Source organism: Aureobasidium pullulans (assembly GCF_000721785.1).
Source record: "Aureobasidium pullulans EXF-150 unplaced genomic scaffold scaffold_15, whole genome shotgun sequence".
Classification (NCBI taxonomy): domain Eukaryota; kingdom Fungi; phylum Ascomycota; class Dothideomycetes; order Dothideales; family Saccotheciaceae; genus Aureobasidium; species Aureobasidium pullulans.
In genome coordinates this window covers 474,318-493,951 of record NW_021941035.1, presented here as the reverse complement: position 1 = coordinate 493,951, position 19,634 = coordinate 474,318, and the positions used below count along the sequence as shown (strand labels likewise).

The following is a 19,634-nucleotide window of genomic DNA, read 5'->3' as shown; positions in this document are numbered from 1 at the left end:
TCGAGATAAGACGTGGGAGAGAAAGGGACAGAGAGTGATTTTCGATTCGTGGAATCAAGGCGTCGCTTTATGGAACGCTCTTGAGAAAGGTCATAATAAATCCCTAAGATGGATGCGACCTGCTTTCTCGGGTCTGTGGAAGTGTCTTGTCCATGTTCCTGACTGTCGGACGCATTTGATGTCGACTCATGCGACGGAGGGCTGCGATGTGATGGCGGACGGAGGTGAATGTCGAGTCACTGTCGGTGGCTGCGGTCGGGTATAAGAGGAATTCGCTCATCGTCGGTCGTGTTCGTCCATGCGTTCCAGGGCTTCTAGCATAACAACAGAGTTGCCACGGATGACCTAGACAGAATCAGCATCGGCTGGGCGCATGATGGACGGGGTAGATGAGCGTACGACTTGGCCGATTCTGACCTTCTCGCCGTTGGCCTTCTCCTCGACAGCATCATCCAAGACGATGTTCAGGAAGACCTGTAATGAATTAGGAGACGGATGCGATGGTTGTCAGGGAGCAGGAGCGTACATCGTAGCCGCGCAGGACGCCGATGACCTTGCGGCTGCCATTGAGCTGGATGAACAGACGGCGGTCGAGGTACTGAGTAGTGGTTAGTCACGGCGCATGGATCGGGGCAGCAATGGTCACCTTCTTCAACTCTGGCTGTGCTTGAGGCATGATTGCGATTGGGATGGCAGAAGATGATGTGCAGCTACTCGCGCGAGATGGGCGTCTGTTCGAGGAAAGTCGCGAGCGCTCAAGACTCAACTTGTGCACGGCCAACCGCCAACCGCCAACCGCCAACTGGAGAAAGTGAGCGACCCCCGCGCGTCATTCCCGAATTTCCCTTTCTACTCTGCACACACACTCAGTTCACCTCAACTCAACTCAACCCGACAACCCTTGCTCGCTCTTAGCATGAAGAAGTCATTCGCTTCTCGTCGCGTGCCGCGGAAGATTGGCCAGGATGACCAAGATGCCCTATCCGATGTGTCAAGCAACAATGGTTAGTCTCTGCTCCTTCCCTCAATGTCTTTCGCAGCTCTAACGAAGCTCATCGTGGCAGCTGGCTGATGGCCCATGAACAGACTCTTCCGCTCCCACTTTTGTCAAACGTCCTGGTCCGAAAAGTCGCAAATCTTCTGCCCTGCGCCCTGCCTTCGCTTCTACCGACGACGACAACGACGACAATTCCACCCTGCTGACCCCCAAACGCTCAAACATCTCTCGCCTGGCCATCCAACGTAATGCCGAAAACCACTCCGACATATCCTTTCGTCCACGTCTCGAGTCCACATCCAACCGTCCAAGCTATAGCAGAGACTACCTTGACGAGCTGAAACAGAGTACGCCCGCCACTCCAAAGGACGTCGCATCCGTATCTACCACCGATACCGAGAATGCCGCCTCTGTTCGCAACAACCCCGTTGACGTGAAATCAAAATTTGGCTCCGACCTCTCAAGATATCAGCCTCCTACAGCTATACCCACAGCTGCGGAAATTCAAGAGAAGAAGACTCGTCGCGCACGCTTGGCCAAGGAAAACGATTTCATATCACTGGAAGATGACGGAGATGATGAAGACGACGACGACGCAGTCACACGGGACGAACAGGGACGTTTAATCCTCAAGCCCAAGGAGAAATACCCAGAGACCCGCCTTGTACACGACGACGAAGACATGCTGGAAGGATTCGATGACTTCACTACTGAAGGCAAGATGACATTTGGTCGCAAGGCACAGAAAGAGGAGGACCGAAAACGCAGAGCCGAAATGGCTTCTATGATTGCCGATGCAGAAGGTCAAAGTGTGGACGAAGATGAAGAGGATGAGAGCGAAGCTGAAAGGAACGCCGCTTTCGAGGTTGCACAAACCCGCCACGGTACCTATGCTGCACGCGAACAGGAACCCGACTCGACAAGACCTCAGACGCCGCCGAGGGTCGTCCCCCTTCCGACAATGGACAGCGTGATTGAGAGGCTTCGGAAGCGACTGGAAGAGATGGAGATGGTTCGCGCTAACAAGGCAAATGAGATGCAAAGTCTTGTAGAAGAGAAGTCAAGGATCGGGGAAGAAGAAATCAGAGTTCAAGCTGCTTTGAAAGAAACGGGCGAGAAATATCAAAAGTTGCGGCAGGACATGGGCTTGCGGGTTGAGGATGATGACAAACAGGTCGCCATGGCCGATGATGAGGTCCGCGAGCCTGTGAACGACCTTCCGGAAGACAGCGAGGCTAGCGACGAGGGTGATGAGGACGATAACGAAGGGAGACCAGGCCTCGGAACGAGCGGTCTGGGTAGCGGAATGCGACGAGACATGTCCGATTGGGGTATGTAGTCTTGCCATGGTCGCTTCTTGCTTGATGATGAATTCAGAGTTGAGATGTCCTTTTATGACCAATCCTCCATAACGCCGAGCGCCTCGCTGTGTAATTTCATTGAACAATCATGTCGAGTCGTGTCCGGCTCATGAGTTGGCGTCGATTTCGGCCCATACGGATTCGATCTTTGCTCGCTTCTCCTTGGCCACTTCGCGATTCTGACGGGTACGTTCGAGGCGCTCGGCACGCAGGCACATGTTGACTTGATGCTTTGCCTTGGTACACATGCCCATGGATTTCCAGAGGAAGCCGCGCGCATGGCATTCTTCGAGCGCATTCATGACCTCCTCGCAGTCTGGTATCTGTTAGAAGGGCCGAAGCTAAAAGGTGCGTATGTCGGGCAACACACTCTTGTTGTCTTTGGTATGGAGATGAGGATGCATGATGGCTGAGCGCGTGTCTTGCTACTCAATTGTTTCTCTGATGTGATTGATTCGAGTCTCGATGCGATTGTTGTACAGACTCCAGAGGCAAATCAGCAGTCGAGCAACACTAGCGTGTCTTGGCTTCCCCGAACGCCGCTCCAACAACCAGCTGCCTCTGTTGTGCTTCGATCAGCGTCAAGTTTTGAAGGCTTATATTTGTCAAATGTCGCAACAAGTCTCTGCTAAGAAGCAGCAGGGTGGGTGACCGTGATTGATTCTCCTTTTTCGTTGCTAACATGGATGTTTAGAGCTGCAGGCGCAGTACTCCGGTTACAAAGAAACCCTTCAAGCCATTGCACAGAAGATTGGCGATGTTGAGACTGAAGCCGAAGAGCACAAGTACGTGTGGCATGATCTTATCTGGTCTTCTTCTCTGATCTGGCAACTTTTTGAGAACCGGCTCGACAGCACTCATAGCAGCAATCAACTGACTTTGAAAAAGGCTTGTGCTAGAGACACTCGAACCACTGCCCGGTGATCGCAAGTGCTTCCGTATGATTAACGGAGTTCTTGTGGAACGCACTGTGCAAGACGTGTTGCCGCAGCTCAAGACCAACGCAGATGGCCTCAAGAAGGTTCTCGAAGATCTGCTAAAACAGTACACTACAAAGCAAGAAGAACTTGAGAAGTGGAAGGTTTGTCAATCAAGCTGTACTAAACATACATTACAGTCCACTAAAATCACCACAGCGTCAAAACAAGATCCAAGTCGTCACACAATGAGCCCGCTATCACAATCAAATGCACAGCTGCTCACAACGGCGTGACATATCTGTCGGATCTTTTGCTTATTCGCCTACCAAAGCAGCAACTGAGCTCAACAATGAAACTTCTCTCGGAGTCATGTTGTATGTAGCCGTATCACTCGAAGATCAGGTGTGATTACGAGGCTTGGTCTAGTTGACCCCTTGGCCAACGCGAGATCTAGCGCCTTACGGCAATGGTTGCAGGCCCAGGTACCACAAACTTGCTACTGGCTCGCTCGACGTCGTTGCTTGGAAGTTCCAGGCAGGGAACAGCTCGAAGGGCACTGATGCTGTTTCTCCGGTTCAGTCAATCATTCCTGCTCTGTATCTTGGACGATACTAGCAATCAAAATGTTCGCAATCTAAACGAAAGTCCATATCGCCAAGCATGGCTATCCTAAGCGGGGATAAGTCATGATTGCAAGCCCCCATCTGTCAGGCTCAATTGCATAGTGACTTGTGACAACACTTTTGATTGATACATACGGGCAAACAAGGCTTCTCAATATAGTGGCGCGCTTCGGAGAGATCAATACATGCCTAATTGTCCGATCCGGCATGATGGCTTGTAGTTGGAAGTAAAGTCGGCTGAGAGGCTCTGGTGTAGCAACAGAAGTTGGAATATTCAAGCAGGGGCCACCTTCTCCAACCCCCACCATCGCCTTTCATGGAACGCGAACCAGTTCGTTTCTCTTTCATCTACGAGCCTATCACATCCTCCGCTTGTCGCGATTTAAATAGACATCGGATCTACGCGCCAGACATCAACAAGCGAACCCATAAGGTCTGGTGTTCTATTGCTCGTCCCGCTCCGTCGTCCGACTTCAACTCCAAGCAACGTCACGTTGCGATCCTGTGTGCATCCAGCCGACATCTCCAGGACTTCCTCGGTCCATTGGGCTTCAAGGCACTTTGTTGAGTTCCAAACATCTACATTCACGTACCCACGCATCACCCGAGGGGTAATCGCAGCCGCCGCCCTCTGAAAGTGTGAGTTTATCCAATATGTCCCGCAACTGTCGCGATCCGGCCGCCAGCGGTATTTGATCAAAACACGTGAAAGCGGGTCACTCCCTGCTATCAAAAATGTGCGACTAATACCTCCCTCAGACTTTACTTTGTTGGCATCTGACTGGCTACGGAGGATTCTTGTAAAGTGGCACCGATTGCTCTGTGACACCAAGTTATTGTTCAGTGCCTTGCATCAACACCCGGTTCCCGGCTTTCGTAACACAACGCGAAGCATAGCGTCTTGGGCTGCAGACATCTTGGATCCAACAAACCGTGACGTATCGCGACAGCGAATCAATTTGCCAGCGCAACAGACGTCAGAGTGAACACGTGTGGGGCCCTTTCTGCAAGTCGCCGAATACAATATGTCACAAAGCCCTCGAACGACGGATGTCGAAGGCCAGCCGGCATCGAATCCAGCAGTATTGCAAGCAGACGCAAACCAGCCGTCGCCTGACGAGCATGAACAGCAAGACATGAGCAGAGGCCCTGATGATCCTGGTGATCACGGTATGGGTGGTTATGACTTTGAGGTCAAGGAGCAAGATCGGTGGTTACCCATTGCAAACGGTATGTTTTGAATGTTTTTCCTTTAATTCTGGTCGGACAGGGTGCAACCGACAAGGGAGCTTGCTGGGTCTGTACTCCCTTTGCACCACCACCTGTACATTGACCAATGCCGTCGACGGTGCTGCCCTTCCCATCCCCCATATACAGCCCAATCGCGCGTTTCGACATTTTGACCGTCGAATCAGAGCTGCTTCTGCCAGCCCAGATCTGCAGCTTTGACTTTTGACAGCGCGCGGATTGCCGAACAGTCATGTCTTCTGCATCCCGACTACCGACTCGATCACAGCCACTGCGTCCCCGGAACACTAAGAACGATGTTGCTTCCGATGCTAACATACGCAATTTTGCACCAGTCGCCCGAATTATGAAGGGTGCACTTCCAGACAATGCCAAAATCGCCAAAGAAGCCAAGGAATGTATGCAAGAATGCGTCAGCGAGTTCATCTCCTTCATCACTAGCGAAGGTACGTTCATTGCTCTACAAGAGTACTCCTCTATCTGAGATGGTGGACAGCCAGCTAACATTTTACAGCCTCCGAGAAGTGCCAGCAAGAGAAGCGTAAGACAGTCAACGGAGAAGACATCCTCTTCGCCATGACCTCTTTAGGCTTCGAAAACTATGCCGAGGCCCTCAAGATCTATCTGGCTAGATATCGCGAGGTAAGTTTCTTCCTTCTGTCATAAATTTGTATCCTTCCTCAGCAACTGACACATGATGACATGATGACAGACGCTTGTCGCCAGAGGCGAACACCAGAGACCGATGACCAGCGGAGGCAACGCCCTCAGTTCCGCTGGCGGAGCCCAAGCAACATCACCCTACGACGGCAGCAATCACGGAGGCGCTGTCATGGGCAACCCCATGGAGCCGACCGAGAGTTCTAGCAACGACTATGCTTATGGAGTCGGACAAGGAGCCTCAGGAGATTACTAAATGGTTATTGCAAATGCCGATACGTCAACGGCGGTCGGAGAGGAAATGATTTCTTCTGATACCCAGGGGCTTGCAAGTGCTGCAAGTATGTGGACGGCGTCAGGAGTTGCGGTATTTCGATGGGTGTTCCTTTCTTTACATTGAGAAGGGTCCGCGAAGTGCGTGCATGTTGTATTGCTGGTTGCAGGCTGGTCGTGGGACAAGGACAATTCTTTAATCCAACGGATAGGTAGCGTGGCTACCGCAGTCTAATCATCTCACTCAATCAAACATCACGTACTCTTCAATTGGTCTGCCTTCCTTGTATCAGTGACGCACCCAAAATCGGCATACGTCTACATCCATTCTCGACCACTCTTCTCTACCTCGGTAATCGTGCTCAAGTCTCATCACCATAACGATGACTGAGCATCCCATAGTCCCTGCATACCCACAGTCTCTACGACTCCAGACCTTCCTGTCGCCCACAACATCGATATTTGCCAAGACGCTACCCTGACCCGCGCAACAAAGGCTCAAAAGCAACCGGACTATCTCAACAGCCAGTAGATCAGCTGATGGTACTCTCAAGAGTTGGACATCATGTCAAGAAGAAGCGAGCATGAGAAAGAGGATCACAGTGATCATGTACACGATCCCAGGGAACGAAATCATAGCCAACCTCGACGAAGCACGAGCGAACGGCTGGGTCACCTGCCGGACAGCCGAGCTAGCCTTTTCGAGCCAGATGCCATGCAACGAGAGGCACACAAAGCAGCGAACGAAAATGGCAAGAGTGTTCTTGATTCGTCGAAATAACAATTTCGCTTCGAGATTAATCCGAGCCACACATGATCACAACTACCCTTGGACATGGCTGGCAAGCGTTTTGAGGCTCCAGAAGACATGTATTGTCGTAGTATGATGACAAGGAAACGTCAAATATGTCAAAAGAGCATAACTTCATAATTTCATTCTTTTCCTTGGAAGGGATGGACGGCTACTATTATTCCTCCCTTCGTAGGATACGGACCTTTGTGTCTTCAGCACTGCTACTCAGGAAACCTACTCCACTATCGGCCTCAGACCCAGGTCCGCCCTCTTGCATTCGTTTCGCACACTCCTTGTCGTAGCTGCTTGGGTCAATACCGAGGATACCGCCAACGTTATTGCGGTCACCGGGGACACTAAACTCGCGGAACGCATAACGCCATTCGTTCAAAAACTGGCGGACTGCTTTGCCGACTTTGTCTTTGCCATTTTTGGAGTGGTGACCGGTGCCGCAGATCGCATAGATTGGTCTGCTGGATGAGCTATGGTCGAGCAGGCAGGAGGTCAGGTATTGTACTGCTTCTTCGGGATGTAGACCTGTGGTTGAAATCAGCAAGAGTTCAGTGATAGGGCAACACGAGACCGAGGCTTACCATGCAAGTCAACAAACAGTTCCTTGCCGTCGCCAGAATTCTTATTACGCTCCTCATATAAGCATCGAGCAGCCTCGCGGTGGGCCTCCTTCATGGCCAGGTTCTCGTTATGACCTCTGAGACTGAGAGCTTTGGCGCCGCGAGCATCGTTTCTGTTCCATGCTTGAGCTGCACTTTGTAGGAATTTGTTCCTTAGGCCTCCGTGCTTGAAGGCCTCGGCACGTGCTTTGAGATATGCCTTGTTTGCGTAGTCTCCGGTTTCCAGCCAAGGGATGTGCTCAGGCGCTGCTATCGCCATCGCGGCTGTGCTGTTTTCACGAGAGCCGGTGCTTGACTTTGTGGGCCGCAATCCTCGCCGGGATTGAACCTGTGGTGAAGGAGATGGAGTCATGCGTACTACGTCCGCCAATGACGATGGGGTAGGGACTGGGCTCTCCTTGTTAGCAGCATGGCCATGGCCTCTCTTCCCGTGACGACGAGATGACCGTGAGGCGGCGGCAGACCCCAAGGTAGGGAAGGCTTCGTCGTCGTTCACAGCCAAGGCCGAAGGAGTTGCAGTACGGGACTGATGGCGGCTCGTGGGTCGCGACGAAGAGCGGACGCTTGCATTGCTTGATGGGACAAACATGGCGAATGGATTCAGTGTAGAGACAGCAGAGGGCTGTGATTGGAGAGAATTAAGCAGAGAAGGGTCATAAGATTGGTCATACGGGTTTGAGTTGGTAGGCTGCAGAGCAGGGAAGGAATCGTAGTCTTGCAGCTGGAAGTTTGGCTGGAGAGCCTGCGTGGGTGGTGTAGCGTTCTCATCCATGGTCAATCGAGTCATCAAAGCAGAAGGGTCGTGAGAGAAGATGCAGGAGTCGCCAGCGAGACAAGTTCCTGCTAGCCAGTACCTAGACGAGTGTTAAGAGAGGAACTGGGAGAGATTCACGGCGGGACACGGTAAACATACTTGCAGAGATGGTTACTAAGATCATGGCTGAATCGACAGTCAGCCCTTGCACAGTGTCCTGAAGAAAGCCAGTATTTGCACACGATGCCGCTCTTGGCCTGTGTAGAGGGGGTGAGGGGCCTCGAGGTAGGACTCATTGACTTTCCAACGAGGTATGTCCTGCTCTGAGCCTCTGTTGCGCTCAGAGCTTGCGGGTCGGTCAAAGCCATGATCGTCTGGCTGAAGTCGTAGCCGTTCAGCTGGAGGACATGTTCAAGCTCTTCATCAGACTTGTCGTCACGCAAGACGGAACGCAGCATATCATACGTCGACATCTCGACCATGGAAGGCTGAACCCACTCGGACGAATACGAGTCGCCAAACGAAGCAGTGCTGCTGGCATCGTCGTTGACTAGCCAGTCAACATTGTCGCTCCCGTAGTCCCCATATTGCTCTGTTGCTGAAGTGGGCTCGCTGAACTGGTAGGCACTCAGGCTGGGACTGTGGGGAATCTGGGGAGTCGCAAAGGCTAGGCGCGGAGAGGGGCGTGGAGAGGAAAAGGGCGAGGCGGTCGAGGACTTTGCGCGGTTGAACTGAGGAGGAGCAGGGCCAAAGCCAGGCGGAGGATGAATGGTGGCGCTCTGGGATCGCGGCGAGTTTGTGGCAGAGACAGAGCGGGCTTGCCATGGAGCGGGCGATGCACGGCGGATCACAGTGGCGCGTAAGGGCGGCGGCGAGGTCGAGCCCTCGGTATGATCGCGACGGCGCCACAGCACACCCAAGACGGCATCCTCGAGAGCCTTGCCCGTCAGGCGGGCCTCTTGGCGTAGGACATGCTCGACGCGGTCGGCCTTTTCGTCATCGGGTACGGTGGGGTCCTGCAGCACAGGCAGGCATATCTCGTATACCGTGTCCGACACCATGGTCGTGTTATGCGTGGTGCATCGGGGATGGTGCGAAGAGTTGAAGAGGGTCACGACCGAGAGCGGGCACGGCCAAGGCGAGAGCGAGCTTCGGGTCCGGAGAGGTAGCCCGGCTGACGTATTGCTATTGGTCCGTTCGTCAAGCCCCGTAACCCTGTCGCTACCGCTGCCTCCACATTCGTGATTCGTGAACGTCTTGCATGTGAAGCTCGGTCGGAAGCTTGATCTTTTGATCGTCGTGCTCCTTCCTGAAGTCACTTGCAACTACACTTGTCTTCACTCGCAATGGCGTCCGCCATCTCCAGTCATATCCTCAACCCGGCAAGCGCGCCTGTCCCCGACTTGTCCTTCCTGCAGTATCTCAAGAGCGCATTCCCTCCCTTCGGCTTCCCGAACAAACACAACCGTCCGACATGCTCTGCCTACAAGAACGGCCATTGTCCGCTTGGTCCAGCTTGTCCTGACCGCCACTATACTCCGCCAAACGAGCGCTCTGGAATTGGTCATCTCATTTGCAAACATTACCAACGCGGCCTCTGCAAGAAAGGCGACCAGTGCGAGTTTGCCCACACCTTCGACTTGCGCGGTGAGAGAGAGTGCAAAGAGTTCAGCCGCTTTGGCCTCTGCCCTCAGGGTGACGAATGTGCGTCAAGATCAATTTCTCCTTAGTTCCTACTTGACTGACCGCGACAAAGGCACCTACCTCCATATAGCTCCTACTTCTCCTCTACGCATTGCGCCGTGCCCTCACTTTGCCCGTGGCTTTTGTCCTTTGGGTCTCTATTGTAGTCTACGACACATCAAACACGCCGCCATCTGCCGTTTCTATCTTGCTGGCTTCTGTCCCAACGGTCGCGCCGGCCCGCCTGACAGAGACAACGTCGTATCGTGCGAGCATGGTGCCCACCCTAAATGGATTGATGGAGACAACCTGAAAAAGCCGGAGCCTCGTCGCGTCAAGCCTGAAGAAGAGCTTCGCAGAGAGCAAGAAGAGCGCGAGGAAGAATTCTTCGCCGAGGAGGAAAAGCGTCGCGAACGCTTTGAACGTGGAGAGAGTGGCGGTGGCCGCGGCTGGGGGAAACGTAGAGGCAGAGGAAGGGGTGGTTGGAGAGGACGAGGTGGTTGATCGGCACCCTGACACCATGCGCAATACTACAACATGGCACTGCACCTGCTCGACAGCCCAAAGATGGTCGGCGACCTTGATCGCTACCAGAGGCCGCCTTTCTCACCAAGGTGCACTCCAGCACACGGCTGCTAGCGCCTTTCGGATGTTCGAAGTCCAATCGCGACACATCAGGACTATTCATGGCAAAAGAGCAGGAACTCGTCAGTCTGCCTCCGACAGTGTATCAACCGAGCTACTTCAAGCACTATATCCTCTGCTTAAAGTGTAGCATATTTTGGGGTGTATAGAACAAAGCGATGACATTCGCAAGAAGGCTACATAAGCCTATCAGAGCAGTGTGCATCGATAGAACAACAGTATCACTGAGAACGAGATTATGATTAATGTTTTCATCAATCTCACCACTGCTCCTTTGCATTTTCTAATGATTCGAAGATTTTGTTTTCCATCAAAGTCATGAGTTGTCAACGGCTGAGTGGACTTTCTTGAAACCGTACCAAACCACAAACATCGTTATTTTGACCTTCTGATAAACCTGCGAAACAATCCGACCATGCTCAAAGTTGCCGACATCTTGTCCGATCTGACCTCTCTCCGCGTCGGTGTATGTTGGCCACACGCGGAAATGGTGATTATACGGCAGCTGACACAGGCTCGCAGGATCCTGTTGCGGCAATGGACCTCGTCTTGGCTCGATCGCCCATTACACCTGCGGGCATATCAACTCAACAGCTGAAAAGGGCGCAGAATACGACTGACTCTGATGTTGATCTTGCTCGCGCCCAGGACTTGCTCGACCTCCATGCCAACGTCAAGCTCGCTCATCGCGGTGGTCTTGATCGATCTCTGCTCCAAGCCCGTCAACAGGTCAATACGGCCTTGAGAAATGTCTAGAGTGTTTCCATCGCTCGCTGGCCAGGTGTCTCTCTTCAGTCGTGTTTGCGCCAGGCCGAAATGATAGCTCTATAATCTTGTAATGTCAAGCTTGCCTACGGTGGGATCTTGATACATCTCAGCAATAATCCTGTCTGAACGATCAAACAATAACACGGTCACATTGTGGTTGCATCTCTCAGGGGATATCATCGATTAGGATTGTTATGGTAGGGTATATCAATATCTTGAAATCACAGCACTTGTAACGTTGCTTGCTTGTTTTCCCAGAAAAAAGCGTAGGATGTGTGCACCACCGAGCTTGGTAACGAAGAACTTCCTGACTTTGTCTCTCCAGTGTCTTGGTTCCTGGGTATCATCCACAGGGTTAAGGACCACAACGTGGGTGTCACGTCTGACGATCACGTCTGGAGGTGCCGACCGCGTGCTCATCTGCGATGGCCTGGCTTGTATCTCATGTGCCTCGTTTGTCCCTGGCTGTGCTATCTCAGGGGCTGATCTTGTTGAGATGAGGACGGGGACCCTGTCAGTGCTTCTCAATGGCTCGTAGGTAGCCGTATCACTGCGTTGAATGGTCGGAGCCGGGAATGTCTGTGTGACCAGTAGCGGTACAACAGGAGCAGGTGTCGCACTTGAGGAGGAGGTAACGACGACGACGGGCGATGCAGGAGGTGGAGAGTCTTGCCTGACCGCCTCAATAACGACTGCGGAAGGAGCATCAGGGGAGGGAGGAGCTGATGTCTCTTTGGCTGTTCCAACGACCGTGGACGGTGCAGGTGGCACTTCGGGGATTTGGGTTTCCTTCTTAGTCGTCTCGATGGTCGTCGTGATGGGTGAAGGCGGAGTTTGAACGGCGGATACCTGAGCGGGGACAGGCTCTACTTGCTGGATGATTGGAGTCGGTGAAATGACAGGAGAAGTCGGAGGTGGAATGACAGGAGAAGTCGGCGGTGGAACAGGCTCAGGAGCAACAACGACAAGTGGAGGTGCAGGAGGTGGCGATGGGGGTTGAGAATCAGAAGCGGGTGGTGTCACAGCCTTTTCGAGTGTTGGTTCTGCTGCCGGGACCGCAACGACAGAGCCCTCATGACTGGTGACGACAATCTCTGTTGCAGGGTCAACGACTGCGAGGCTATCGTGAAATTGGCACTTGGTTCTTACGCTCTGCTGGAGGGGGAGATGATGGCTTGGGGGAGTCTGGTGATGGAGGTAGAGGATCAATCGAGACCTTGGGCATTGGCTCAGGAGGGTTGTCCATTACGATGATGGTGTTGATAACGTTTCGGCAACAGAAAACAAACGAAAGGCTGGACAAAGAAGAGTAAAATGATGGCGTAAAGAAGCCGACCTGATGATGATAGTGTGGTTGTAAAGATGAAGGACGAGACACAAGTAAGATTGGGTCAGTCGAGGAATCTGGCAGCAGTTGCTGTCTGCAGCACTTTCCATCCGGCAGACATGACGAAGCTGTTGGTCACTCTCGTCACTCTCATTGTCCGCCGAAGATGGAAGCAGCTGTGCACTTGGCGACTTCCATGCTTGCATAAATCTGGCCAGGTGTGGCCCTCGGTCAATTGCCAGAAACATATCGAACCAGACGGAGAAGGTCTGCTTCAGATTCGTATGTAGTCGCGACGATGTGTCCGGACTGAAGTCGCTTGGAGGAATACGGTTTGATGAGTGCAACATGCAGTTGCTTCTATCATGCTTAAGACTGCGTACAGTTAAGAGATTTAGACGATCAACGTTCAATCCAAGGACGAATTTGATGCGAAAAGTTTCTTGCTCGCATAGCAAATCCAGTGCACACTGCGTGAGAAGCTGATTCATCACTTACTTGTACTCACAACTGATCTTAAATTGGTTTGCGGATCCTAACTTCAGATGCCATCTGTCCACATTTTCAAGCTGACTGGTATGGAAGCCTTGAGAGAAGTGGAAGGAGAAGTGAGCAAACAGCGAGGGAGCTTGCGGTCTGTGCGTCGCTTCAGACAAACTCTCCCGTCGCTGTCAACAAGATCTCCATTTAATTGCTTCAATCATCGCCATCCAGTGCCAATCATTCAACTCACCATTCTGTCAGCTCCGATTTAGCACAACCCCGGCCACGGCACAATGAATCGTATCACCACGAATGTGGATCAGAAACTGCTGCGCACCACAAAATTTCCACCAGAGTTCAACCAAAAAGTCGACACAACCAAGATCAACATCCCGGTCATCAAAAAGTAAGTACATGGGGCTGAGGCCGTCGTCTGATTGGACCTTGCGCCTTTTCTGCTTCAATGGTTGCACATGCTGATGGTGTTCGTAGCTGGGCCGCGGGTGAGGTGTCAAGAATCCTAGGCTACGATGATGATGTCGTTATCAATCTCCTTTTCGATCTTTTGGAAGGCTCCAAGAATGTAAGGTTACTGTATTTTACAGACAGCAGAACACTGGACTAATATCAACAGCCCGATATCAAATCGCTGCAAATCCAACTAACAGGATTTCTCGAGAAAGACGCAGCTCTCTTCTGCAAAGAACTCTGGAATCTTTGTTTGAGTGCTCAGAAGAGTGATACAGGAATACCACAACAGCTCGTTGAGGCGAAGAAGTTGGAGCTTATTCAAGAAAAGGTAAGATTATCAAAGTCCAGCACTGCAGTGTTCTAACTATGGACTAGGTCGAACAAGAAAGAGCTATTGAAGCTGCGCGACAGCGCAGAGATGATGAGAGAGCTCGCGAGAGAGACGTGGAGAGTATTCGTAATCGCGACCGCGACCGCGACCGCAGAGATCGGGGTGGTCGGGGACGAGGCCGCGGTGGAGGCCGCGATCTTGATCGTCGACCTCCCAGGGACTATTCCAGGTCGCAGTCACCACCTTCCAGACAATCTCATGGCTCTGGGGATTTTCGTCGTAACAGACCTTCGGCTAGAGAAACGGATTCGTACGTGCCAGCAGGAGATGCCAGTGGCCGTAGGGGTGAGAGACGCCAGCGATCGCCTTCTATCGCACGTCGTAGTCCTGGCTCATCGTCGCCTCGCCGTGCATCTCCGCCCAGATCACGAAGGACGGTACGACGCAACACCTCAAGCGAGCGCAGTCGCAGTCGTTCCACAGAACATCGGCATTCGAAGAGGCCGGCCGATTCGCAACGAGGAGAGCGCCGGCGCCGAGATGTATCGCCCTATTCACGAAGACGTTCACCGCCTCCAAAGCGTAGAAGAGGCTCGAGTTCTTCCCCCAGACCGAGGCGTCATCGATCTCGTACGCCTTCTAGATCTCGCATGAGTCGCAACGCCAGGAACGGCAACGAGAGCGTGTCTCCACCGCATCGTCGACGTTCCCCTTCATTCTCCGAAGATATGCAGGACAGACGTGCTAATGTTGTAAAGGACCGACATTCGGGCACGACTCGCGGATCTCGTCGCAGTCAGAGCAGACAGCGTTCTCGAAGCCGTTCTCGCGATGCTCGTAGACGTTCGACATCTTCGAGCAAGCCACATGAGGGGAGACGGTACACACCCGAAGCCAACGAGACCACGACAAAGATGAGTGACGAGAATCAAGGAAACAGCAGCGCTGGAGCAGCAGAGGAGGTGGGTATTACTTCTTAAATGTCATGAGACCGATTCGATTCGAGCACATGATTCTTCTTACTCTGCGCTCATAGGTTACAAGTGGGATTGAGTGTATCAATAGTTGTTATACCATATATTTATGATGACCATCTCGCCGCGACATGCAGCTCTGCTCGTTTTGCACCAGGATAGATGCTAATGATGGCAGACCAAGCACAGGTTATTGAGCCCTTCGGCAGCCCTCGCACTACACGGCGATAAGAGGCCCACGGCAAGTGAGCTAAGAGAAAGACTCCTCAAGAGCAAGATTATTGCTATGCGCAAGATAGGCAAAGGGGGGTAGTCGACTATGTCGAGAGTAGAGCCTCAGAGTTCAAAGTTGAGAGTGAGAGTGAGAGTGAAGAAGTGAGGTGAAAGTGATCCAAGGCATTGAACCGGAGAAATGTGGGGTCGGATCGGCGCGCGACACGGACACAGCGCGGGCGGGCGACACCAACACGGATATATTCTCTAAACCATTCGTTCACAAACCATTGCTTCACCTGATCAATTTCGCTGCCTGCGCAACACAATGGCTGATAATGCGCCGGCCAGCGCAACCGCAACGGACCAGCCAGGCCGTCCCTACTACGAGAGCCTCCGGAACACGCTCAAGAGCACCCTGGCCAAGAAGCGACAGCTCGACGAACAATTACAGGCGCTCGAGGACAACATCTACAAGATGGAGAGTAGCTATCTCGAGGAAACCAACGGTGCTGGCAACATAGTGCGCGGATTTGACGGCTGGGTCAAGGGTGTCGTGGTAGGAGGAGACAAGAAGTCCGTCGACGATCGCAAGGCCAGAGTCAGAGTTCGCGACGAAGACCGCATCTTTTCACGAAGCTCCATGTCGTGGATCAGAGTATGCTCAATACCATGTAACGCTCTCGTTCTCGACCAGACCACTAACGCATCATCTAGGCACAAGACTCGGATCTCCCAACATCGGCCACCAACACCCCTTCACACGTACCAACACCTGCCTCATCAGTAGCTCCCCAGCTGGCTTCGAGAGAAAGCAACCATCCCACTCCTGGTAGCACTGTTTCCAAGGCAAATAGCAAAAAGAAGAAGGCTGCCGACAAGGACGATGATGAAGACAACAAGCCTGCGAAGAGGTTGAAGATCACCTACGGGCGCGAATGATATAATGTACACTTTTTCGGTTTGCTGCGTTCGAGCGGGAGTTGGGATATGGGCATGCATGGGTCAAGCATGAAGACGGGCGTTTGGGCTGCAGGTCGTTTTCGGACCTCTTTGCCATGACTATCATGAACACTTTTAGATATTGCTCCTATCACAAAAGACATACCTCATTCGTATTGGTGATAATGGCTGACCTTGCTGTTGTCTCATATCTAATCCCACCTGAAAGTGCTCTCCATGTTCGTTTTCTGTTTGCTTTTGTTTGCTTGACTGGACAGAGTTCCGCCTCCACCGGACATTTCTAGCACTTCTTACCGAGTCGGATACTCTTATACGCAGTTATATCTAATTACAATCATGGCTTCAGAGATGGTTGAAGACCTTTGGCTTTTTGGATATGGGTAAAAGGTATGTTTGCCATGAGTCGACCGCTGGTTTTCTATGCCATCACACCTTCCAGTACCTACTGTGTGACGAACCATACTAACTGTACTCGTTACATTAGATGAGCGATTCCTGCAGTATAGTGCGAGCGTTTCCTTACATGTATATTCATCACAGGAGTCTGATTTGGAAACCACCGCCGCACTTTGGTACTCGTTTTCTTGGTCTCTTCATGCTACATACGTCAACTGACCGAGGGAAGATCTCAGGGTTCCTGGTTATGTCGAAGGCTACGTACGGCGCTTCTGGCAGGCAAGGTAAGCGTTCAATGTTGATCTAGAACTGGTCTGATGCCTGTGATATAGTGAGGATCACCGTGGAACTCCAGAGGCCCCTGGCCGGGTTGTCACACTGATCGATAGATCACACTGGGAGACCTTGACGGACCAGGTATTTTAGGACGCCTTTGCACAAAAGCTGCTGTCTAATACTGCTATCCAGCATTCTGATGCTCCACCAACAACCTGGGGTGCTGCGTACAGGGTATGTCGATACAGCGACCCTCGAAGGATTCGAGGAACGCGAGTTAACTTTGTTCTAGATACCTGCAAGGCATGTAGCAGAAGTCAGAGAGTACCTCGACATTCGTGAGATCAACGGATATAGTATTCAGTATACGCCCTTTCACGTGTCGAAGACGTACGCCGCTTCGCACGAGCTACCGGCACCTATTGACTGCTTGGTCTACGTCGGACTCCCGGACAATCCGCAATTCATGGGTCCACAAGACCTTCAAGGGTTAGCAGAACATATCGTCAAGAGCAGAGGGCCCAGTGGTGAGAACAAAGATTATCTTTACGGACTCGATCAAGCTTTGATAGAGCTTGGGGAAGGCAGCGAAGACGAGCATGTTCACGACTTGGCGAGGCGCTGCCGGGAGGTCGAGTCCAGAGCGTGTGGGAATATTGGCAAACAAGCAGATTCCCACGGCCCTGGATCTAGGTTGCAGAGAGTGGGAAGTACAGACGAGCAGGAAGAGATTGAGAAGTAGATGTTCGTGTATGACCAGTCAGGTACAAGGCAAACGCACGGTCAGCATACTCTAGATGTACAGTACTGCACGCTGTCGAAGCACTGAACCAGGCGCATGGGAGGTTTGCAGATCTGCAGGTGGTGGCTGCGGGACGAACCGAAGCTTCGTGTACAGTCTAACGGTGCGTGCGGAGGTAGAGGATACGAATCTCATAACGTGTTTAGGTGCAAGAATAAGGGGAAACGCTCTCCTCCGTCCAATGTTGTCGTCCTGAGTATACGCGCGCATCTGTCGACATGCGAGACGACACTGCGGCCACATGGAGCGACATACCGACTTCTGTGCTGCGAGCCGAACTGCTCCGCCGCCAGAGCAATGACGACCGCCCTGCCTGCGGCACCGCCAGCAACACCAAAGACTACAACATGCCGCTGCATGTCTTTGCGCTGTTCCTGATCCTCGTGCTCAGCACGCTGGGTTTGTCTTGTCATTGTCTTGTGCCTCGACTGCCTTGCTGACGGTGCCATGTGCATAGCTTGCTCGTTTCCACTCCTTGTTCGAAGGGTCCCGCGCATGCCTGTGCCTCGCCTGTTCCTCTTCCTCTCAAGGCACTTCGGTACCGGCGTCCTGATCGCGACCGCTTTTGTGCATCTCTTACCTACTGCCTTCACCTCCCTGACCGACCCTTGTCTGCCACCCTTCTGGAACCAGGGATACCCAGCCATGGCTGGCTTCATAGCCATGATATCCGTCATGCTAGTAGTGGGTATAGAGATGTTCTTCGCGACGAAAGGTGCCGGTCATTCCCACTCTAGCGAGTACGTGACCCCTGGAGAACCTGGAGAACAACACGAAGATATGACTCCTCTGAGAAGAGGTAGTCGCGACGCCTTCTCCCGCCCATCACACCGCCGGAGTGACAGTTATAGGCCCTTCAGTCAAGCCCAGATAGGCTCTGAGGAAGATGCTGCTGAGGCCATGGCTTTGCAAGATGCTTCGCAATGGCAAGAGAATGGAAACTACAACGACACAGAACCCCTGGCGCCGAAAGGTCGTCTCAGTACAGACACGGGGAGTGGTAATTCGGATCTTGATTTGGATGAGCTGGATCCGCACATGGACGGGAATGGGGAGCTATCCAATGGTCATGCGCATGCGGTCGAACCAAGTTTGGAACGAACCGGCTCGCCTTCAGACCACCAGCAGCAACAGAAGATGTTGTTGCAGTGCCTACTCCTTGAGGCAGGCATCCTATTCCACAGTGTCTTCATAGGCATGGCGGTTTCTGTGGCCACAGGAACCTCCTTCATCGTCTTGCTTGTAGCCATCTCATTCCACCAAACATTTGAAGGACTAGCGCTCGGGTCCCGTATTGCGGCCATCACCATCTTCCCCAAGCGCTCTCCTCGGCCGTGGTTAATGGCCCTAGCCTACGGGACGACTACACCTGTGGGACAAGCCATCGGACTGCTGGTTCACAACCTCTACGACCCGTTCAGTCAGACTGGATTGCTCATGGTAGGCATTATGAATGCTATTAGCAGCGGTTTGCTGTTGTTTGCGGGGTTGGTTGAGTTGCTAGCAGAGGACTTCTTGAGCGATGAGAGCTACGAGGTTCTCCGGGGCAAGAAACGATTGCAAGCGTGTGGTGCTGTGGTTGCTGGAGGTCTATTGATGGCCCTAGTTGGTGCATGGGCATAGATACTGGAATACATTTGAGAAACAAGGCGTTGGAACATGTCTCAGGAGAAACAACTTGTACAAAGTATATGAGTGTAAAGATATTAGGCCAAATGGCGGGTTAGTCCGTACAATGCGCGTGTAATTGAGTGGTGAATCGGTTGAGCACCTGGGGGGATACTCCAAAGATATAGAATGACCAAAAAAAAGCCCCGATTCATGAATAGCACAGCGAATGGCAACTAGGCTCGGGAGGATGCATGATGGCGACAAGTCGAGGATCGGCATAGATGAGGAGTCAAAGCGACGGCCGCTAAGTCGTTTCCCTCTTGCTTGTCGCATCTTGCATGCTGCGACAATAACAACTTATTGGCACTCCAACACCAGGCGTGCCGACTCGTTTCGCAATAAGTTATTGACGTCTGTACGCTGTGTTCCT

The 19,634-nt window shown here is 52.4% G+C and overlaps 13 protein-coding genes across 13 annotated transcripts; 9 read left to right on the top strand and 4 right to left on the bottom strand.

The window, feature by feature from the left end:
- Positions 1 to 23: 23 nt before the first annotated feature.
- M438DRAFT_347562 (like-Sm ribonucleo protein) lies at positions 24 to 677 on the bottom strand (the record flags this gene model as incomplete). Its single annotated transcript, XM_029905935.1, has 4 exons — positions 24 to 345; positions 400 to 474; positions 527 to 598; positions 647 to 677. Coding segments are annotated over 4 exons (247 nt in total), but the record flags the coding sequence as incomplete, so codon positions are not given.
- Positions 678 to 867: 190 nt separating this feature from the next.
- M438DRAFT_301272 (uncharacterized protein) lies at positions 868 to 2,147 on the top strand (the record flags this gene model as incomplete). The annotated part of the gene is made up of 2 exons (XM_029902091.1): positions 868 to 1,004; positions 1,087 to 2,147. Coding segments are annotated over exons 1-2 (1,149 nt in total), but the record flags the coding sequence as incomplete, so codon positions are not given.
- A 318-nt stretch (positions 2,148 to 2,465) lies between these two features.
- On the bottom strand, positions 2,466 to 2,762 carry M438DRAFT_337345 (UPF0287-domain-containing protein; the record flags this gene model as incomplete). The annotated part of the gene is made up of 2 exons (XM_029903986.1): positions 2,466 to 2,674; positions 2,729 to 2,762. The coding sequence occupies 2 exons, from the start codon at positions 2,760 to 2,762 to the stop codon at positions 2,466 to 2,468; spliced, it is 243 nt and encodes an 80-aa protein (XP_029758501.1).
- A 205-nt stretch (positions 2,763 to 2,967) lies between these two features.
- Positions 2,968 to 3,527, top strand: M438DRAFT_337344 (Prefoldin beta-like protein; the record flags this gene model as incomplete). The annotated part of the gene is made up of 4 exons (XM_029903985.1): positions 2,968 to 3,001; positions 3,053 to 3,143; positions 3,247 to 3,439; positions 3,495 to 3,527. The coding sequence occupies 4 exons, from the start codon at positions 2,968 to 2,970 to the stop codon at positions 3,525 to 3,527; spliced, it is 351 nt and encodes a 116-aa protein (XP_029758500.1).
- Positions 3,528 to 4,926: 1,399 nt separating this feature from the next.
- On the top strand, positions 4,927 to 6,065 carry M438DRAFT_357346 (uncharacterized protein; the record flags this gene model as incomplete). The annotated part of the gene is made up of 4 exons (XM_029907160.1): positions 4,927 to 5,131; positions 5,380 to 5,595; positions 5,664 to 5,791; positions 5,862 to 6,065. The coding sequence occupies 4 exons, from the start codon at positions 4,927 to 4,929 to the stop codon at positions 6,063 to 6,065; spliced, it is 753 nt and encodes a 250-aa protein (XP_029758499.1).
- A 931-nt stretch (positions 6,066 to 6,996) lies between these two features.
- Positions 6,997 to 9,360, bottom strand: M438DRAFT_301263 (uncharacterized protein). The gene is made up of 3 exons (XM_029902090.1): positions 8,421 to 9,360; positions 7,469 to 8,361; positions 6,997 to 7,412 (listed from the first exon to the last, which is right to left on the bottom strand). Exons 1-3 carry the CDS (start codon positions 9,320 to 9,322, stop codon positions 7,051 to 7,053), a joined length of 2,157 nt encoding a protein of 718 aa, XP_029758498.1. The 5' UTR covers positions 9,323 to 9,360; the 3' UTR covers positions 6,997 to 7,050.
- Positions 9,361 to 9,607: 247 nt separating this feature from the next.
- On the top strand, positions 9,608 to 10,448 carry M438DRAFT_278345 (uncharacterized protein; the record flags this gene model as incomplete). The annotated part of the gene is made up of 2 exons (XM_029900993.1): positions 9,608 to 9,965; positions 10,018 to 10,448. The coding sequence occupies 2 exons, from the start codon at positions 9,608 to 9,610 to the stop codon at positions 10,446 to 10,448; spliced, it is 789 nt and encodes a 262-aa protein (XP_029758497.1).
- Positions 10,449 to 11,004: 556 nt separating this feature from the next.
- On the top strand, positions 11,005 to 11,345 carry M438DRAFT_277968 (uncharacterized protein; the record flags this gene model as incomplete). The annotated part of the gene is made up of 2 exons (XM_029900964.1): positions 11,005 to 11,055; positions 11,112 to 11,345. 2 exons carry the CDS (start codon positions 11,005 to 11,007, stop codon positions 11,343 to 11,345), a joined length of 285 nt encoding a protein of 94 aa, XP_029758496.1.
- Positions 11,346 to 11,564: 219 nt separating this feature from the next.
- M438DRAFT_367297 (uncharacterized protein) lies at positions 11,565 to 12,603 on the bottom strand (the record flags this gene model as incomplete). The annotated part of the gene is made up of 2 exons (XM_029907944.1): positions 11,565 to 12,451; positions 12,507 to 12,603. The coding sequence occupies 2 exons, from the start codon at positions 12,601 to 12,603 to the stop codon at positions 11,565 to 11,567; spliced, it is 984 nt and encodes a 327-aa protein (XP_029758495.1).
- Positions 12,604 to 13,380: 777 nt separating this feature from the next.
- On the top strand, positions 13,381 to 15,095 carry M438DRAFT_323213 (uncharacterized protein). The gene is made up of 4 exons (XM_029902997.1): positions 13,381 to 13,573; positions 13,660 to 13,750; positions 13,802 to 13,966; positions 14,014 to 15,095. The coding sequence occupies exons 1-4, from the start codon at positions 13,461 to 13,463 to the stop codon at positions 14,947 to 14,949; spliced, it is 1,305 nt and encodes a 434-aa protein (XP_029758494.1). The 5' UTR covers positions 13,381 to 13,460; the 3' UTR covers positions 14,950 to 15,095.
- A 440-nt stretch (positions 15,096 to 15,535) lies between these two features.
- On the top strand, positions 15,536 to 16,098 carry M438DRAFT_240781 (NuA4-domain-containing protein; the record flags this gene model as incomplete). The annotated part of the gene is made up of 2 exons (XM_029899531.1): positions 15,536 to 15,841; positions 15,874 to 16,098. Coding segments are annotated over 2 exons (531 nt in total), but the record flags the coding sequence as incomplete, so codon positions are not given.
- A 292-nt stretch (positions 16,099 to 16,390) lies between these two features.
- Positions 16,391 to 17,755, top strand: M438DRAFT_323211 (ChaC-like protein). Its single transcript, XM_029902996.1, has 6 exons — positions 16,391 to 16,499; positions 16,660 to 16,691; positions 16,745 to 16,799; positions 16,848 to 16,932; positions 16,984 to 17,025; positions 17,084 to 17,755. The coding sequence occupies exons 1-6, from the start codon at positions 16,456 to 16,458 to the stop codon at positions 17,531 to 17,533; spliced, it is 708 nt and encodes a 235-aa protein (XP_029758492.1). The 5' UTR covers positions 16,391 to 16,455; the 3' UTR covers positions 17,534 to 17,755.
- A 56-nt stretch (positions 17,756 to 17,811) lies between these two features.
- M438DRAFT_278120 (Zinc/iron permease) lies at positions 17,812 to 19,216 on the top strand (the record flags this gene model as incomplete). Its single annotated transcript, XM_029900979.1, has 2 exons — positions 17,812 to 17,992; positions 18,051 to 19,216. The coding sequence occupies 2 exons, from the start codon at positions 17,812 to 17,814 to the stop codon at positions 19,214 to 19,216; spliced, it is 1,347 nt and encodes a 448-aa protein (XP_029758491.1).
- Between the last annotated feature and the right edge of the window lie 418 nt (positions 19,217 to 19,634).

Coding starts and splice junctions, on each gene's coding strand:
- M438DRAFT_301263 (XM_029902090.1), bottom strand. CDS start 9,322: ATGGTGTCGGACACGGTATACGAGATATGCCTGCCTGTGCTGCAGGAC. Junction 8,362..8,420: donor CTTAGTAACCATCTCTGCAA/GTATGTTTACCG, acceptor ACACTCGTCTAG/GTACTGGCTAGCAGGAACTT. Junction 7,413..7,468: donor ACTGTTTGTTGACTTGCATG/GTAAGCCTCGGT, acceptor TTTCAACCACAG/GTCTACATCCCGAAGAAGCA.
- M438DRAFT_323213 (XM_029902997.1), top strand. CDS start 13,461: ATGAATCGTATCACCACGAATGTGGATCAGAAACTGCTGCGCACCACA. Junction 13,751..13,801: donor TTTTGGAAGGCTCCAAGAAT/GTAAGGTTACTG, acceptor TAATATCAACAG/CCCGATATCAAATCGCTGCA. Junction 13,967..14,013: donor TGGAGCTTATTCAAGAAAAG/GTAAGATTATCA, acceptor ACTATGGACTAG/GTCGAACAAGAAAGAGCTAT.
- M438DRAFT_323211 (XM_029902996.1), top strand. CDS start 16,456: ATGGCTTCAGAGATGGTTGAAGACCTTTGGCTTTTTGGATATGG. Junction 16,692..16,744: donor GAAACCACCGCCGCACTTTG/GTACTCGTTTTC, acceptor GACCGAGGGAAG/ATCTCAGGGTTCCTGGTTAT. Junction 17,026..17,083: donor CCTGGGGTGCTGCGTACAGG/GTATGTCGATAC, acceptor ACTTTGTTCTAG/ATACCTGCAAGGCATGTAGC.